The following is a 19,466-nucleotide window of genomic DNA, read 5'->3' on the forward strand; positions in this document are numbered from 1 at the left end:
ACTGTGTGACCCTGTGTACCCTGAGCATGGAGGTTAGGGACATGGGCAGCCACAGGGAGCTCCCCAGAGCCAGCCAAGCAGAGCTGCCTTCACCCCCACAAGGACACAGATGGCCTGGCCCAGGAGCTGCCCAGCACTGATTGACAAACAGGGTGTCACCTGGTTGTGGGTGGGTGTCCCTCAGCCCCCAGCATCCTGAGGAGCCCCAGGGAGCATGCGCTGCAGGGCCGGGACAGCCAGGCCACCCTGGAGAACTGGAAGGGGAATGAGCCCATTCAGATGCCGGTGTCTGCAGGGACCCTCATGGGCTGTGTAGGCAGTGGACAGGACACAGCCTCCCAGTGTGGATGCCTGGGATAGGGGAGAAATTTGCCGTACACGCTTGGCTCTGGGGCATGTTCCCAGGCCCCCTCACCCCAAAGTGGAGGACAGGCCTGCTCATCCCAGCCCAGCGCACGGCACAGTGCAGCGGTCAGGGCACCCGGTAGCTGGAGGAGCGTAGTTAGAGGTGGCTGACCTGCTCTTCACCGGGGTCTCCCCAGGAGTTGTGGTACCTGATGCACTTGGGTGAAATTTCACGAAAAACACCCAAGGACAGTTATGTTTTAAAGTTAGAATCAATGTATGCGCCATTGAGCAAATTTTGAAGAAAAGGATCTTTGGAAAGACAGAAAACCTCTCACGTTTCGGACGTGCTCCGTAATGGCGTGGGTGGCTGAAAGTGAAGGAAGCCGTGATTCATAGAGAAATTCCAACTCAAACGCTGTCACCCTGCTGGCTCCCCATGACAGAGCAGTGGCCTTCTGCCTGGCCGTCTTCCAGCAGCCATGTGCTCCTGCCACCTCTGTCACCCCGCACCCAGAGCAGGGCCTTTGCCGTCCTCCCAGGGCCCGCTTACATGAGTCCCGGCATGAGGAAGTGAGTTTTTACCTCATCGTCCCTCAGCCAGGGAGGTGACCAGGGGCTGGTCAGCAGCAGCCTCCTGGCCACCGTGGGCGGTTTTCTGGTCCTGGCCCCACCTGTCTGTGCCTTGTCCCCTCCCCTCCAGTTTGGCTCTGCAGGAGGGCAGTGGGTGACCCAGTGGGGCTGTTATCCCAGTTGAAGCCCTTATGGTTCTCCAGACAAAAGGCTGTGTCCCAGAGCCTGGGAAGTGTAATTTCGCAGCCAGCGCCCATGATGAAGCATCTTCTCTGGGCGTAAGGAGATGGGTGTATAAATATTCTCTGTCTCTGCCGCTCTTTATCTCCCTGGTAAGCAGTTGCCCCATTTCTCCAGCTGATGGATTCCCCATCGCAACCAGGGTGGGAGCTGCCTGGCTCTGCAGTCCAGGCAGCAGCTTCTAAAATAATCCTCATGTCTTGGTTACCTGTGTATCCTCCCTCCCCACCCACGGTCCCGCCCTGGCATCCGTGGAAGACCTCACCATCCCGGCCAGGAGGCAGCAGCCTTGGGTGTAGTTTTCATGCTGCGTGTGTAACGACCCGCAAGCCTTGTGAGAACAGGAGTGAACCATTCCTGCAATGACAGGGCACCGGGCAGTGGAGAAGTCCGGAGCGACTTCCAGCCCCATGCGGAGCCGTTTCTACCAGCTGCCAACCTCAGCAGAAACCATAGTGCTCCCCATTCCCTTCCAGGGGTGCCACCGTCAGAACCGTGGCAGAGGAAGCACTCATTAGCCTGCCGCGCTCCTGGCGGAGCAACAGCCTCCATTTTCATTCGACTTTAAAGCCGAAAGATGAGGGAGGGTCTAATTAGTAAAGGGATGCTCTAATATTAATCACCCCCTTAAAATTGACAAGGGAGGCAGTTCATTTAACCACTTAATTGCTGCAGGTTTTTATGGGCTGCTGTTTGCAGACATATTTAATGAAGAAGTTATAAATCTAAGGGAGCTTACAATTTTAATTTTATACCTAAATATTTTCCTTGTTCTCATGTTTGTAGTCAATCCTCAAGAGTGTAGTCACGTGGAATGTTCTTTAAATGAACATATTTGCTAACTGGCGTGATTTCAGTTTTTAAAACATTGGTTCCAGCAATTAGGCATTTTTTTCAGTTCCCAAATGACTAGAGAAATTCGTCTTGATTATAATTGCTCTTAGCCACGCATATCTAATTTGTGTCTTTTTAAGTGTTAATTAGTAAACAGTTTGAGCTGACATCTTTATGTGTTTGTACGTTGAAAAATGGGGCTTATTGCTTATTTAGCTTGGGGCCGATTCCACTAGCATTTACGTCACGATACTGAGGTGGAATTAACGAAAATGCATTTGGCGGCATGAGGTAAAAAGGATTTTTGAATTCAACTTTTAGATGTCCGCATTGCGTGGGCTTCTGCGGGTCTCTTCAAATATACAAGGTTAGCGTAGATTTGGGACCTATATCCCGCAGGAATAAAGTGAAGCAGATTTTTGTATCAATAATGAAATGGCAGCCTCCCAATTTTATAAAAGCAAAATGTTCCTATTCCTGCACAATTGTTCATTCTTTCTACTTTTGGAAAGCTTTCCTGGTGCTTATTAAATGTTGAAGAATTTTGTGGCGCGAACTGGTGCAGCCTGAAAAATGTGCGGTCCCTTTGCACCATCTAGTGGTCAGATCTTAAACTGCAGCAGGAAATAAGGTGCCTTTTCTCTGCCTATGAGATTCAACATTTCACCGCCCAGAATCCTTGTTATTTCTTTATTTTTCAGTTAGGAAGCTGAAATGTTTGGGGAAATAAATCTGCCTACTTCAGATATTAAAAGATAAATAAGAAGAAACCAACCTATTCTGCTCCCTTTAATATATTGCTAAAAGACACAAAACTATCACCCAAATTCCTACAGAGCTGTCACACTGAGCTAATTCCTGCCCAAAACAAAGAAACCCTACGAATTAGCAAAGTAGATGGCCTTGCAGAAACCATGAGAGAAGTCTGAGGCTTCTTTTCAAATACAGGATATAGCTTGGGACCACCGCTTCATAGACTCTACAAGCGTCTGAACACAGCGCAGGAATCAGTTTTATGCCACAGACAAGATCCCATAAATTGTTGAGGTTCTTTTGGGCAGTTTATCATTCTAAGCAGCTCCCCTGCCGATCAAAATTGATTTTTTAAATATTTAGTGTTTCCTGAGTACCAAGGTTGTCCATGTTTATAAAAATGCAAACATTACAGGACCATGTAAAAGGTGAACCTCCCCCTCCGTCCACTCCTGCAGCACGTGTACACACACGCGCGCGCACACGCGCACACACACGCACACATGTTCAGCAGGCTCGTGCAGTACCGCCGGCCACGACCTGCCTCTGCACTATCTAGTATGTCTTACACGTCTTCGCATGTTCCTTTCCAGATCAGCCTTACCCTTTTTAATGACTATATGTTGTTCCCTTTTATGATTATGCCATAATTTATCTAAGCAATCCACTATTGACTGACTTTTGAGGTGCTTCCAATTATTCACTATTACACCGCTGCAAGATTTCCTCGTACACGTGCCCTGGCTCCCCTGGGTCTTTCCCTGGAAGAGGATGTATGTTACCATTTGCCTTTCGAACAGGGCGGGGCTACTGGAAGTCCCACCAGTGGTGCCTGAGTGGACCTTTCCTCACATCCTTATTCTCGCTAAGACTCACTGGGACCTTAATGTGCCCCTCCATTTAATTAATAATCTTTGCTTATTTTGGCCAGGTGCAGTGGCTCACACCTGTAATCCTCACACTTTGGGAGGCCAAGGTGGGAGGATCACTTGGGCCCAGGAGTTTGAAACTAGCCTGGACAACATAGCACGACGCCCTCCCTACAAAAATAAAAAAGTTATCCAGGCACAGTGGCTCATGCCTTTATTCCCAGCTACTCAGGAGGAGGCTGATGTGGGAGGATCACTTGAGCCCAGGAAGTTGAGGCTGCAGTGAGCTATGATTGTGCCGCTGCACTCCAGCCTGGGTGACAGAGAGAGACCCTGTCTCTTAAAAAAAAAAAAAAAAATTTGACCACTCTTGAAGTTGAACAACTTTTCAGATGCTTATGAGCCACCGTGTTCTCACCTGAGCCTTTTCTGCTTGCTGTCTGCTCAGTTGTTTTCTGTCAGCTTCTGTAGCTTTTGCATTGATTTTAAAGAGCTCTTTGTTTTAAAGAGAGCAAACTTTATAAGTTCAAATACACACACTTTAATCAGTGTCTTTTCACCTTGTAAATGATGTGTTCTGCTATACAAAAGTTTCAAAATGTTCGTGGGCAATTTTCTCTTTATTTGGGCTTTGTGTCATAGTTAGATTATGAAAACATTCACCCCTATTTTCCCTTATTATTTTATATATTAAAATATTAAATACTTTTCAACTACTTAATCCATCTGAAATGTATTAGAAGGTAAGAACTACAGACAGCTTTATTTTACCCTAAAACGTTAGCCAGTTTTCTTAATATTGGTGATCTTTCTTTGACTCTTAAATGCCACTTTTATCATATGTAAGTGGACCAGTGGACGTTTTTCTTGATTCTGTTCTGCTCTGTTATTGTTTTTATATTAGTGCCACACTATTTTGAATCTTATCACTTTATAGTAAGTTTTAATATAGGGTAGGGTTAGTTCTCTTTTTACCCCAGAACTTTACTAATTTTATTCACAGGACTATTCTTCCAGTTGAACTTTAGAATCTTGGGGGAAGAAGGAAGTTCCAAAAAGCCCACTCTCGATTTTTATTTGAACTGCATTGAGCACATGTTTGAATAGAATAGCAATTGGAATCTTAGATGATGCCTCTTGTAAGCCCAGGTCTTGATCCTTTCTCTTTAGGTCGTTCCTAGGTACTTTCTGTCTTTGTGGTTCTTGTGAACGAGATCTTTTTTCTCATTCTATTTTCTGCCACTTATATGTAAAGAAACCATTGACTTTTGTGTATTATTTCTGGAGCTAGATATCCCTCTGGCTTCTTTTACTGTTTCTGATGGCTTTCCAGCTGCGTTTCATCGGTTCCCCAGGCAGGCAGTTACGTCGCCTGTGAATGCTGAGGCCTCCATCCTGGCAAGGTTGTTCCTCTTCCTGTGTGCCATTGTCCAACACCTCGGCAGGGACTTGCAGGTCCCCAGGCCTCCTTATGTCATCCGTATTGTAAATGGAAGTTTGTGGTTTCAATGTTAACCCACAGTGCTGCGTTTTGACTTGCTATTTATAGACACTGTCTCTCTTTTTTTTTTTCATGTTAAAGCGTTAGCCATCTATTTCTATTTTCCTGAATGTTTTTATCAGAAATGGATGGTGGCTTTTGACTAAGGTCTTTTAATCATCCATTGAGATGATCCTATTTTTTCTCCCCAGGCATATTAATATGGTGGATCGTATTAATAGAGTTCCTAATTCCAAGAGTCTTGGAGGCCCCCTTCCCCACTGCCCTTTTAGGTCTTCTCAGCAGCCAGTGCCCTAGCAGCCGCCACCACCACACAGCTTGTTCCTGTGGTGGCCCAAGGCATTCATCATATGAATAAGAGAACCGGGCTGAGCCTGCAGAAATAAAGTGAAGCAGAGATGATGTTTGCCAGGCAGAACCACCTGCCCCGGTTATCGCCGTGAGTCATACCCGCTCATGCAGAATTGAAGTCAAGGTGAACATCTCGCCTTTTTGCGCATCCTTCAGAGGAGGATTTTCCTACCCTTTTCTTATGGTCTCTGGAAACTTTTGCATCTCTAGTTTTAGGTAAAGTAATGCCTACAAAGATGAACAAGTGGAAAGCTACCTGGCATGTATGTAAAAATAAGCATCAAGACAAAGGGTGGGGAGGGCCCCTTTCCAGAGCACCTCATGGCTCTCATTTTCCACCCAGTAACCAGTGCTGGCAATCAGTGTGGTTTTAAATCCCTTCTACAAACAATCTAGAAGAGGAGAAATACAAGGACTCGCTTTTTAGGTGATATTCAGGTGAATTCTAAAATGCTGACTCAGTGACCAGGGAGCCCCCCCCCAGGGTTGTTTGCAGACACCGAAATAGCATTTAGGCCGGGCCCGGCGGCTCACACCTGTAATCCTAGCCCTTTGCCAGACCAAGATGGTGGACTGCTGGAGCCCACGAGTTTGAGATCAGCCTGGACAACATGGTAAAACCCCATCTCTACAGAAAAAAACACTAATTAGCCAAGTGTGGTGGTGCATGCCTGTGGTCCCATCTACTGGGGAGGCCAAGGTTTGAGGATCACTTGAGCCCAGGAGGTCAAGGCTGCAGTAAGCTGAGATCAAGCCACTGCACTCCAGCCTGGGTAACCAGAGTGAGATCCTGTCTCAAAAAAAAAAAAAAAGAGAAGAAATAGCATTTATTCAGTGGCCAGGGCATCTGACGGTACACAGCCCTGCCCAGAGCTTCCACCCAGAGCAGCACAGCGGGACATGCAGATGCCACAGGGAACGAGGGGCTGGGGAGAGCGAGGAATGATTTTTGTCTCTGTTCGTCATGCAGCCGTCTTCATTTCCACCACAAAATGTGCTTTCTCCCATTTTTGAAATACATAGTTTTCTGTATCTTTCAATAGTCACAGGTACGAGAAACGTTTTGCTCTCTTGCTTGCTCTGCCCCCATCATCCTTTACATGCACACACAAGACACAGTTACTGTGGTGAGATGGCAGTGGACACTCTTCCCAGCCGGGCGCTGTGTAGGGAGTGCGGGGGACTGTGGCAAACTGGAGAGCACAGGCCTCTGGAAAGGAGGCCACCTCCACCCACCACCCACCTGTGAGACTGAGGGTTTACTGGGTGAGAATGAGGGTCTGGAATTGTCGTATCTCCCTATGTTTTTTTCAATAACATCTAGATAAATATTGGCATCCTATGCAAAGTCTTTCCACTTTTCAGTGTTTATGACTATTGTGAAACACCGCACAGGCCAGCACTGTGTGAACCTGCAGCTCGTACACTGCCTGCATAGAGAAACAGACCAAATCACTAGACTTAGACTCAGTTTCATCATCCGCAGGCGTGACATGCTGCTGTGGATGGGCCCTGGGCTTGGTACTTGACATGCATGAGTTACTGTACCATGGGATGGGCTGTCACTCAGTCATGCCCAGAGGCCCCAGGGCTGTGCAGGCACAGTGCTGCTGCCACAAGGACTAGAAACCAGGATGACCTTCTACCTGCCCAAGAACTGAGCCCCTAAACTAGCTGCTTTCTCTCCTTTGCATTGAGCTATGCCCAGAGCCTGATGTGTCTCTTCACTCACCGACTTGTCCACCCACCCACCCACTTACCCACCCATCCATCCACCCAGTTACCCAGCCATCCATCTACCCATCCATCCACCTATGCGTCCACCCATCCACATATCAACCCATCCACTCAGCCACCTGCCTATCCACCCATCCATCCATACCCACGCACTCACTCACCCACCCACCGCTACCCACCCACTGTTCACTCATTCCTGCATTCATTCTAGGCCATGATCTCTACTGGGCTCTGGAGCTACAGCTGAGGCTCCGCAGCTGCCCTGAGCGTGAGGAGGGTATAGAAAGTGTTGTTGTGGTCCGTTCTCCTCCGGGAAGGAACACGCTTCCCAGAGCAAGTGCCCCTTTAGTGGTCCTTAAGGACACGTAGGACTTTGCCACTTGAGAGAGGAAGAGTGTTCCTGACAGAACTGGCTGGGAGAGGAGAGGGAACCACGCAGGGGAAAGACCTCTCCCCAGGATGTGGGGCTCAGGGCTCTGCATCAGGGTGGGGAGCTGGGAGTCACTTGCCCTGCTCCTGGACACAGGCCAGATCCTGGGTGGAAGGTGCTTTGTGAGATAGGGTGCCCTGAAGGTGAGGGCGCTCTCCAGACCCTGAGCCCAGGGGACAGGCAGCCTAGGGCAGGGTGTCCCTCAGAGACAGACCCTCAGCATTGTCATCACCCAGTGGGAGACCCAGGCTTGGAGGAGACAGGAGGGGCTGGGTACCGATGAGGACTGACAGAATGACTGGGATGCGGACTAATAGAGAGGAAGGGACTGGACTGGCAGATGGCCATGCATTTATTCAGTGACCCGGGCTGGGTGCTGTGCTGGGCAGTGAGGACACAGTAGTGCCCAGACATACAGGCTTCTGCTTCTGGAGCTCTTGGCTCCAGGGAGCAGGGGCTGAACTGGCTGGAAGTGGGGGGCCCTAGAACCACGTGGAGCCAGTGGGGCCCTTATTGCACCCCCTGGTTTAGGGTGAGACCCCCCCCCTCAAGCTGGATCTGGGGCTTCCTGCTTCTGGGTTGCAGCTCCCAGGTTAGAGCTCATGGACCATCTGGACGGGCTGTTAGGAAAACAGAAGTGGCTTCCTAAAGGGTCTGCGCGAGCCCTCACCCACCCCTCTGCCCACACCCCGCAGTGTGGTCATTGAAGGCCTCTCCCAGCTGTGCCCTGACCCCGAGGCCTTGGTCAGGTGGTGCAGCCTCATAGGACCTCGGCTCACTCCCCAGTAGTGGCAAGAAGGTTCTGTCTTGCCGGACTACTTGGCTCCCCACTCCTGACCACAGGGGTCACAGCCCTGAGCTCCAGGCCCAGCTACAGGGCCTCGCTCTCAAAGAGAGCATTGAACAAGGAATCCGCCTCATCTCCGGGGCATGAGGTGGGCATCCTGGCTTCCCCCTACCCCCAAGGCCCACCTGCTCGTGAGCAGCCTTCCTCCCGGTGAAGCACTTTCTCGCGCTTTATGGAGCTGGGGCTTCCCGCCGGGTATGCAGCCTCTCCAGTGTCTCTAGAACCATGGCCCAGGTAGGAAGCAAGGACTTCATCCGGCCCCACAGCTGCTGGAAGAAGACGTGCAGAGTTTCCAAACCGAACAGTTGCTCAGAGTCACCTGGGGTCCTTGTCAAAACGCCCACACCCACTGAAGTACTGCCTGGGGAGGGGCCCCGGAATATGGCTTAGAAAGCAGCGGGTGGCCCACCCTCATCTCGCAGAAGAGGCCTGCAGGATGGGGCTGTGGGGCCCTGAAGGCCCCTCCCAGGAATGCAGTGCTTCAGGCCTTGCCATATGATGTGGGCACTGTGCTGGGCCCTGCCTCTCTCCTCCTGCAGTGTTTTAGAAGCCAGGGCTGCATTCCTCATCTTCAGGAAACAGATGAGGACATGGAGCCCCTCGTGTGAGGAAGCTGAGGCTTTAGGATTTTAGAAACAGGAAGAGCCTGTATCATGGCCAAGGCCGTGGGAGCACCTGAGATGGAGGAGGATGACTGGAGTGCTGAGCTTGGAGAAGCAGACAGGTGGGGCTGCTGTGCAGAATCTCCCCCACCTCTCCCTGCCTGTGCTAGAGCCAGGCCCATCCGTCTGCCCAAGCCCACCCATCAGTGTCTGTCCACCCCTGCACCATACTCTTCTCGTTGGCCCCAGCCTTGGCCCCTTTAGTTCCCTCCCACCCGTCCTCACCTGGCCTGGCCCCGCCCCTGCCCTCTGGACTACACCATTCCAGGCCCTACCGTGATTCACCTGTGAGCTCACTAGTTCATGTCTGTTCATCTGGCCCCCATGCTGGAGTTGCACCCCAGGAGAGGTAGGTGCCAATGCCTGCCGTAATGCAGGTTTCCCAGCCAGCCCAGCACCTGCCCCCTGCGCCTCTCTGGGCCCAGCTCACTCTGGGACCTCAGGAAGTCAGATCCTTTCTTGGCCTTCACTTTCCTCCTCTGCAAAGCTCGAGTGCTGGGAACAGCCCCTTACTGCCTTTTCTTGTCTGGGGCCCTCTGGAGTGTTCAGTATGAGACCTGGTGTGGGAAGGAGGGAGGAGGCTGGAGGGGCAGTGCACTTGCCTTCCCCTCTGGTGATTAGTGCAATTAATACTGAAATCACCTAAGTGTTTTCAAAAAATGCTGGTGTCCCCGTGCTGGTTAAACCAGGACCACTCCTGCCAACCACAGGTGGGGGCCATGCATCACTGTGGTTAAAGCCTTTGGTTCTGATGCGTAACCAGGGCTAATTCTTTTCACTCTCAAGGCACTTGCACACGAACCGTCCTAGTTGTGAGTAGACAAGTAGGTTCTATTGCCCCCTCTTTGCCTCGAAGCTGGGGCTGAAGTGACTTTGCCTCCCAGGTGCTGCTGGAAGCTGCAGTTGGCACCTCCTATCGCAGGACTTGTAGAAAAGTCTTTTATGAGACTTCTAGAAGCTTTTAGAGAAAAGGCTTTTAGAAGCTGAGACTCTCGCACCATGGCCTGAGACGCCTGCTTCCATCAGTGGTAGGGTCCCCGGGAACCCTGGCAGAACCCCTGACAGTGACATCTCTTTCCCGAGAGAGGCCCCAGGCCCGGGCTGCCCAGCTGCTGCAGTGGCGGCCTGTGCCCACCAGAGGGCGCAGGCCCGATGCTGCGCAGCTGGACCGGGCTGTGCGGACCAAATGCTTTTTAATTGAAAATTTTTTTAATTCAAAAAGGATTTGCTGTTTGTTCGCGAGTGCAGGTTTTCCTTATGCAGGAGACTAATGTCTTGAGTAAACAGATCCGGGCCCAAATCCACCTTCAAAGGTACTCGCTGTTTGCCCAAGGGAGTGAAAGGGCTTGCAGAAGCGGCCCCGTCTCCTGGGTAAACACGGCGGGAGGAGCGGGCAGGGACCGCGTCTGCGGGAAGGTGGCCGCAGCCAGAGGGGATTATGTCGCGGGACATATGTTGAAATTTCATTTGGGGAGTTAGGGAAAACAAGAAGGGGGGGTGGGTGGCGCTTTTCTCCAGCCAAGATAACCTAAAAAGGGAAAAAATCCCGAGGGAGAGAGGGTGGGGACGCAATCTGTGCGCCCTCCCGGGGACCCGCGTGGTGCAGGCAGGAAGGGGCGCCTTCTCCGCCCTCCCCCAGCCCGCGGGCCGGGAGATAAGAGCCCAGCCCGGAAGGCCCAGCCATGCCCTCCCCGTGACCCTGTCCCCACTCCTGGCCACAGAGACTGGGACAGCGGCACAGGGTCCCCACAACAGCCCCTCTGCCCAGCCAGTTGCTCACACAGGGGTGGAAGCGTCCTGCTCCCCCACTCACCATCCAGAAAGCCCCCGCCAGGCCCGGGCCTAGGCCCTCTGGCTGTGGACACTCGGGCTGGGGCTGCAACCGCCCTTCACCTGCTCTCTCTGGCCGGCCAGCCCTCAGCACTCCCTGCCACCCCCAGGAACCCGGCCCAGCAGATACAGCAAGGCCTACTGAAGAAGCAGAAGGGCGCGGCCCAGGACGCCTCCCCCAGCGCCTCCACTGCCCTGCAGAAAGCTGGCTGGGCTTTCTCCCTCTCATCTGAGAGGCTTCACCTTTGCAGGCATCTCCCTGGCATGGCCTTGGAGCATCCAAAGTGGAGCGCCTCCAAGCCATGTCCCACCCCCTCCCCCAGTTCTTCTCCTCACCCCCCCTCCCCGCGCCAGTCCTTCCCCAGCTCCTCTCTGCACAGCATGTGGTCTCTGGCCCTTCCCTGTCTGCCCATCCATGTCCACACCCATTCCCAGGTCCCAGTGATTGGGTCGTAGAATTGTCTAAACTGGTCCCCAGACCAGCAGCATGGGGTTACCTGGGAGCTATTTGAAATGCAGATTCTCAGGCCTGGCCCCAGACCTACCCAGTCAGAATCTGGTGTGCGTTCAGCGTTGAAAAGCCTGCTGCATGTTCTCTCCCGAGCCGGGGCTGATGGCCTAACTATCCACGCCGTAGGCCCTCAGCCCTGCTGTCCCCACAGGCATGTGTGCCCGTGGCGCTCTCCTCTGCACCTTGGTACCTACTGCCCTAGGTGCTATCAATGCCCTTCCCCAGTCAGGCCCCGAATCTGCTTTCAAGATGTGAATGCCCCCTGCCCCGCGAAGCCCTCCTTGCCCTCTCCAGTGGTCCCCACGCCCCGTGCATGTGCCCTCGGAGGTGGCCTTCATGCTGGGCTGTGCTGGGCATACCCTCCCCCTCCTCTGCTACTTTGGGAGCCCCGCGCAGGGTGGATGTCAGTGGGGGCTGTGAAGCCAGCCAGGGAATGAATTTGCCGCTGTGCATGTGCCCAGGCGGCCACCAGGTGGCAGTGTCCTCCCAGACTCTGGCAGAGCCCCCCTCCTCAGCCTCCCGGAGCCTGAGTCTCCTGACTGAGGCCTGTGCCTGGTGGTTGGCTGGCGAGCAGGAAAGTGAGAGGGCTGGAGTGACAGGGCTGGAGTGAGGGCTGGAGTGACAGAGCTGGAGTGAGAGGGCTGGAGTGAGGGCTGGAGTGACAGAGCTGGAGTGAGAGGGCTGGGGTGAGGGCTGGGGTGAGAGAGCTGGGGTGAGAGGGCTGGGGTGAGAGGGCTGGAGTGAGAGGGCTGGAGTGAGGGCTGGGGTGAGAGGGCTGGGGTGAGAGGGCTGGGGTGAGAGGGCTGGGGTGAGAGGGCTGGAGTGAGAGGGCTGGAGTGAGAGGCTGGAGTGAGGGCTGGGGTGAGAGGGCTGGAGTGAGAGGGCTGGAGTGAGGGCTGGGGTGAGAGGGCTGGGGTGAGGGCTGGAGTGAGGGCTGGAGTGAGGGCTGGAGTGAGGGCTGGGGTGAGGGCTGGGGTGAGAGGGCTGGAGTGAGAGGGCTGGAGTGAGAGGGCTGGGGTGAGAGGGCTGGGGTGAGAGGGCTGGAGTGAGGGCTGGGGTGAGAGCTGGAGTGAGAGGGCTGGAGAGAGAGCTGGAGAGAGGTGGAGAGAGGCTGGGGTGAGAGGGCTGGAGTGAGAGGGCTGGAGTGAGAGGCTGGAGTGAGAGGCTGGAGTGAGGGCTGGGGGGGGGGGGGGCTGGGGTGAGAGGGCTGGGTGAGGGGGGGTGAGGGGCTGGGGTGAGAGGGCTGGGTGTGAGGGCTGGAGTGAGAGGGCTGGGTGAGAGGGCTGGGAGTGAGAGGGCTGGGAGTGAGAGGGCTGGGTGGAGGGGTGGGGGTGAGAGGGGGGGGGGGGGGGGGGGGGGGGGGGGGGGGGGGGGGGGGGGGGGGGGGGGGGGGGGGGGGGGGGGGGGGGGGGGGGGGGGGGGGGGGGGGGGGGAGGGCTGGGTGAGAGGGCTGGAGTGAGGGCTGGGGTGAGAGGGCTGGAGTGAGAGGGCTGGGAGGGGGGTGAGAGGGCTGGGGTGAGAGGGCTGGGGTGAGAGGGCTGGGAGTGAGAGGGCTGGGGTGAGAGGGCTGGGAGTGAGAGGGCTGGGTGAGAGGGGGTGAGGGCTGGGTGAGAGGGCTGGGGGGGGGGGGGGGGGGGGGGGGGGGGGGGGGGGGGGGGGGGGGGGGGGGGGGGGGGGGGGGGGGGGGGGGGGGGGGAGGGCTGGGGTGAGAGGGCTGGAGTGAGGGCTGGGGTGAGAGGGCTGGGTGAGGGCTGGGGTGAGAGGGCTGGGGGGGGGGGGGGGGGGGGGGGGGGGGGGGGGGGTGGGGTGAGAGGGCTGGGGTGAGAGGGCTGGGGTGAGAGGGCTGGGGTGAGAGAGCTGGAGTGAGAGCTGGGGTGAGAGCGCTGGAGTGAGAGGGCTGGGGTGAGAGGGCTGGGGTGAGAGGGCTGGGGCTGCGTGGTGGGTTCTCTGGAGCAGCCAGATGCTCAGTTATTGCTTGCTCAGTGCTAGGGCAGGGCGGGCCCTGAGCTGCCATCACTCATTCCATCCTCCGGGCAGGCCTGGACGTGGGCGCATCACCCCACCTGAGAGATGAGTTCACTGAGGGCAGGAGAGGAGAGGAGCCTGCCTGAGTCGCCCTGAAGCCTCGGGTCCTTACTTCTGCACCCTGCCAGGCAGCAGATGCTGTGAACAGGGCTCCCTTCGGCTCGGGGGCCACACATCTGCTCAGCCCACCGTGCACACGGGGACAGAAACAGCCTCAGCCCCAGCTGAGACCTGGGTCTGTCCGTCTGTCCCGGGTCAGCCTGGGGACTGTGGAGCAGTGGCAGCCGTGGACATAGCGCTAGTCTGTGGCCATGGACACGGTGCTGGGCTATGACTTGCTGGCTGCCACAGCCTCCCCAGCAGTTTTCCACTTTAAGGGGAAAAGGCCTCCAATGCTCCTTCATGATTGGATGGCTTTTGGGCCCCACTCTGCCCCTGAAGCCTCAGCCCTGCAGCCCTCCTCACTCATCAGGGCCCTTGGGAGGGCTCCTTGCTGCAGGCGGCTCGCTCTGGGCAGCAGGGAGGGCTGGGCAGGCCTGGAAGGCCGCCTGCTGGTGGGCAGGGAGTGGGCACCCCAGGGCCCTCCCTGGGGCTGGGTGCAGTGCTCGGCCTCCTGCTGGGGCGGTGTGACCCCTGCCGTGTTCCTGAGGGCCTCCCTTCCTGGCCTGCCCGCCTACAGGTGTCCCCCAAGGGGCTGCAGCTCCTGGTCAGCTCACCCATAGGGCAGCTCCACTTCCATCTGCTCTCTGCAGGGGAGCCCTTCTTACCACAATTCTACTGCTAAAACTATTTTAAATACTTAAAATGCTTGAAAATCACTGATCTAATCTAAGCTCCTGCTTCCTAAAATCCATGTGACCACGAGGCTGCCTTGACGTAGGGTTCCAGGCCATTCCCCATACCGCACCCAGCCCCAACGCCTTGCATCTGTGTCCAGCCAGGCAGCTGCCAGCCCATTTCTGTGGCTGGGGTGCCCCGTGCCTGCTCTGCCCACGTGCCCTGCCTTATGTTTGGGCACCAAGACCTCACCTGGCCTCTAAGTGAACTACAGGTGCTCGCAGCCCCCTCAGAGGTACTTACCCCTTCTCTAAATTTCCATCAGACTTGGAACGCGTTTTGGTGAGCCAGGGTCGGTTAGGTGAGCTGGGGTGTCTGGCGTGAGGCTTAACTCCTGCCACCACACGGGAGCAGCAGGGCTGAGCCGTGGAGGAAGGTCCCCTCCCTGGGCAGCCGCCCTGGCCCCAATGTGGCCTGTCGGGAATCCTCAACAGGGGTGCCTCTGAGGACTCTGTGAGGAAGGCATGGGGAGGGTGTGGATGGTGCCAGGGACAGCAGTGGAAGCCCCTCCCATGACCCTGGGCACCACCTGGTATTGGTCCTTGCTTTAGCGGAGCCAGCATATCAGGGGTCCCCAGAACCTGGCAGCTGAGACCAGCCTCAGCCAGGTTTGGGGTTGAGAATCTTCCCTCACCAGCAGGGGCACGAAAACTGTCCTGCTGGGCGGGAGGCCATGACACTCAGCACGGGCCTGGCAGGTGGGTGGCACCGTGGTTTTACACACTGCTGGCGTGAGGCCTGGCCTCACGGGGAACAGGCAGGGACTGTGGAGCGTACCAGTCTTCACCACAGGCGTGTCCACGCACACACGCCACATGCACAGTTCGGGGGCCCACGAGGGCTAACAGAGAGCAGGCTCTGGCTGGCACCGGCCTGGCCAGCTGCGCTATGTCAAGATGCCCCACGAGGCGGCCCAGGCCTCTGCCTGCTCTTGATCTGAGGCTGTGGAGGGGTTTCCCTGGTGTCCCATGGACTGACTGTGTCTCTCTGTCCCCACCCGCCCCTGCAGTACGAGTACAGCTTCCGCACAGAGCAGAGCGCAGCCGCCAGGCTCCCGCCCAGCCCCACCAGGTGTCAGCAGATCCCGCAGTCCTGAGGAGCCAGCGGCCACCTGCGGGGAGAACACCACCGCCCAGACTACTGACGGCAGGGGCTGCCGCCCCCGCCTCCTCCTGCCGCCTCCGCCAGCCCTCCCTCCCACACTGCCCCAGCAGGGCTGGCCCGGAGACTGGGCAGCTAAGTGGGCGTGTCCCGTCTTCAGCTGGCCTGACTGACACCCCGGCCTCCCTGGGGACGTTGTTCATAACCATGACTAATCTGTGTGTGCTGTAGTGACCAGCGGCTCCTAACGTGTCTGTGTGATGACCAGTTGTCCTCCAAAAACCTCACTCACCACGGAGTCACCCTGAGGGCCCCAGGCAGTTGTCCTGGCCGCCCAGTGACGCCCACCGGCTCCCTCCACTCCCTCCTGTCACCTACCAGGGCAGACCCCACTAAGCCGTTGAGTCCCTTCCCAGAAGACCCTGGGGGCCGGCAGCTTTGCCTGGGACTCTCCAGGGTCGCTGATCCTCCCCGGCCCAGGGCTGCCAGGAGCAAGTTCCTCTCTGCAGGATCTCACAGCAACCCTGAGAAGACGTGGGAGGAAGAAGCCAGTGGCCCCGGGGTGGACCCTGCCCTTTGGACATCCCATGGACTTGTCACCCAGTCGCATGGAAGTTGGGGAGCAGCACCCCTGCCCCCGGTGGAGGGGTTGTTGCTTTCTGGGGAGGAGGACGGTTGACGGCCCTGCTTGGATCCACCACCAGGACGCTGTGCTCGGCCCTGGCGCGCCTCCCTCAAGGGCTCATCTGCGCAACAACCACATGCCAACGATAGCTCCAGGTGCCTCAGCCCCGTGCCCTGACCCGGGGACCACACGGACGCCCTCTGAGACGTGCTGGCCCTAGGAGGATACAGGCACATGGGCACCCAGCACCTCTCAGAGCCAGGCGTGTCTTGACGGTATCTGCTGACGGGAACAAGTCATTCTGAAAGGTCCCTCTGACCCAGGTCACCAAATCTGGGCCAGAACTGGCACTTCTCCTGAGTGCCCACTGGTGCTGGCGTCCTCACAGTGCCGGGCGCCAAGTTCAGCCCAGGCGCGTTTGCCTAGGCAGTGGCGGCTGCCATCCCTCGGGGCCCAGGCCCTCACCTGAAGGGCTGCCTTACTCTGTGGTGTCAGGCACTGGGCTGTGTCCTCATTCCTCAGAGTATGGGGACCTGACATCTTTGGGTCCCCAAGAGTTGGCTCTTGGATGTGGGGGCTTGATGCCGCGGTTGGGGGCTGCACTATCTGGGTCCGTGGAAGCCTCTCCCTCAGCGGGGACAGCCTCCCGCTGCGGGTCCTGGGCAGCCCACAGTAGTGCTAGCTGAGGCCCAGAGGAATGGGAGGAAAGGGAGGCAGCGCCGGCCAGCCCAGCTGGCCAAGAGGGGGGCGGGGCCGGAAATACCTCATGCCCCTGCACCAGCTCCCCGCCCCCCGTCTCCAGGCCCCAGGCCCCTGTGTGGACCCATCTTCCTCCTCTGCCACCCTGATCTTCACTCGGATACCTCTTGATTTCTGTGGATTAGGGAAGCAGCCACTTCTCCCTCCCTGAGACCCGAGGACGCCCGTGGTGGGGGTGGCCTTCTCAGGCCTCCTGGGTGGCACAGCGGCAGGACCTTGTCATAGGACTGATGCTGAGCAGGGAGGGGGCTGCCAGGCTGGCTGCCGATGCTCCGTTCACATAAGCCAGTGTGGTTCTGAGGACCTGAGGAGCCCTGTGGCGCCCACAGAGGGCACCTATGTCTGCCGTGGCTTCTCGGGTGGTGCCCTGGGTGACTCCCGGCAGGTGGGGGCAGCAGGAGGGCAGAGGGCAGAGCTCTGGCCACTTGTGCCCACTTCATTAGGGTTTGTGAACTTTGTCCTTCACCTCTTTTCATGCCCTGGTTGTGAGATTGCCTCTGACAGGTAACGCCAGGGGCCCTTCACTCCGCTGCCATGACTGGGAAGAAGCCTGTGGCAGCTCCGCTGGACCCCAGAAGGCTCAGAGGCAGTGGTGTGGGAGCCCTGTCTCCAAGGACACAGAACAAGCAGTGAGGGCGGCTGCAGGAGAGGAAGGGGCTCCCCCAGCCCCCACTGACGCCGCTGCGGGCCCCTGTCAAGCTTGGGTCCCAGCCAGGTGCCCCCGCATGCCCTCCTGCAGTTGCTGGGTGGACAGGGCCACGAGGAAGAGGACAAACTCTTGGACTCAGGCGAGCTGGAGCCATCTTCTCCATAGCATTACGGACTTAGCATAAGAGTAAATGACTGTGAACGTCGTAGTAAACGGCAGCTTAAGATAGGTAAGCAGAGACTGGGTTAAGGACGAGTTGGTGTTTGTGGTAGCTTTTAGGCTGCTCCTAACCCACCATTTATTGCCTTCTGAGAGGTGGGTGAGGACAAGCGTGTGCCTGTGTGTATGTGTGTATGTGTGTGCGCGCACACGCGTGCGTGTAAGCCCACCTGAGTGGGGCTCCTGCAGGAGAACTGAGGCGTGAAACTCTGGCTCAAACCTAGGTATTGAGAGCATTTCTGTCTTTTGGGAGAGTACTTTTCTCCACGAGCCCTCTGGCCACTGTGGGAGGGAAGGACAAGGGTTCCCTTGGAAATGTGAAGGGTCTTGGCCTCATCCCTCAGGTCCCCTCACAGCACTTCCCACTACTGCTCCTGTCCCTGCTGGCAGCCTCTGTCCCTCCAGAATGGCTAACCAGAGCACACTGTCCCCACCACCTCCCCTTTCTCTCTGGAAAGTTGAAGTATCTCCAAAGGCCTTGGAAATGGCACAAAGGTGACAAGGAGCAGGTGCTTTGCTGCAGGCTCCCTTGCAAATGTATAATTAAGGCCTTTCTTCCCACCCCAAGTCCAAGAACAAATGCCAGCCACATCCTCCACCACTTGGAGAGATGAGAACCCAGTGGGATCGTATAAAGGAATCGCAGGTCGGCGGGAGGACAAGAGGGACTCCCGTGTTCTAAGCACCTGTTCCCGGCCAGGCTCTAGGCCAGGCTCTCTAAGCACATTTCTCCTTTCATTCCCCCTAAAAACAGAGTGATCTGGAAATAGATGTTCTCTGCTCCTTGTTAGAGTTGAAGAGGCTGAGACTTGGCCGGCTGCTAAGCGGCAGAGGCAGGGGTCAGCCCCCAGCCCCCGGGCCAGCCATCCCGTCGCAAGCCCGTGCTGGGGCTGCCCTTTCTGTTTCCAGTCCAGTCACGGACTTCCCGGCCACCACTGGGCCCTGCCGGTCACCAGGCCACTGTGCAGTGGGCGCTGAGCATGGTCAGGAGTGGCCTGCCCATACTCCTCCACCAAGATGAGGGCCCTCCAGAGCCTGCAGGCATCTGTGGGGAATCCCAGCCTGCAGGTTCTTGGAGAACCAGGTGAGCCTGAGGATGAAAGCAAAGGAAGGCCTTGAGGAAGCAGCCCCCGGGCCTGGCAGCCACGCAGCGGCTGAGCTCATGAACTCAGTTCACAGCCTGCCTTGCCCCCGGAGGCCGCGCCAGGCGCTCACCCCTGAGCCCACAGCCCCTGCTTGGGCTGCCTGGCACCCTCAGGGCGGCCCGGCCTCCTCCTGCCACTCCGAGCACATGTCCGGGGGTTGCCACCAGAGACAGCTTTGTTCTCCCAGCCAAGGCCGTGGAGCTGCTGTGTGACTGTGTCAGGCCTGGACAAGGCCCTTAGGGATGATGTCCCCGCTGCATATTTATTCAAGGTGACTCTTGTACTTGGCAAGGGAAGTCCACTGTGTGATTGTCTGTATTCTTAATATAATTTGTTAAATAAACGTTTGTTTTAACCTGTTTCCCCAGTTTGCTGTCGTGGTGTCTGAAGCCAGCAGAGGTCAGTATCCCTCAGGGCAAGCCCCCAGCTCTCTCTCCCCCAGCAGGGCTCTTGTCACCGCCTGGCCTGTCAGCCTTCTAGAAAGGACTGGTGGGCTTCTTTGCCCCTCGTTTAGTTGAGACCACCTGGTTACAAGTCAGTGGGATTCTGGAGGATGCAGAAAGCCCCGCTGTTATCTGGTGGCAGCCCTCGGGGTGCTCCTGGAAGGAGAAAAGCCCCAGTTG

The 19,466-nt window shown here is 56.6% G+C and overlaps 1 protein-coding gene across 1 annotated transcript in view; it reads left to right on the forward strand.

Moving 5' to 3' along the window:
* MVB12B (multivesicular body subunit 12B) overlaps positions 1–19,205 on the forward strand; it is a 181,293-nt gene extending 162,088 nt beyond the window's left edge. The window contains exon 10 of the mRNA XM_030817828.1: positions 15,355–19,205. Within this exon, the coding sequence (XP_030673688.1) occupies positions 15,355–15,441 (87 nt within the window). The 3' untranslated portion in view covers positions 15,442–19,205. The remainder of the gene's footprint in view (positions 1–15,354) is intronic.
* Positions 19,206–19,466: the final 261 nt, after the last annotated feature.

The sequence above is a fragment of the Nomascus leucogenys genome, chromosome 8, assembly GCF_006542625.1.
Source record: "Nomascus leucogenys isolate Asia chromosome 8, Asia_NLE_v1, whole genome shotgun sequence".
Classification (NCBI taxonomy): Eukaryota; Metazoa; Chordata; class Mammalia; order Primates; family Hylobatidae; genus Nomascus; species Nomascus leucogenys.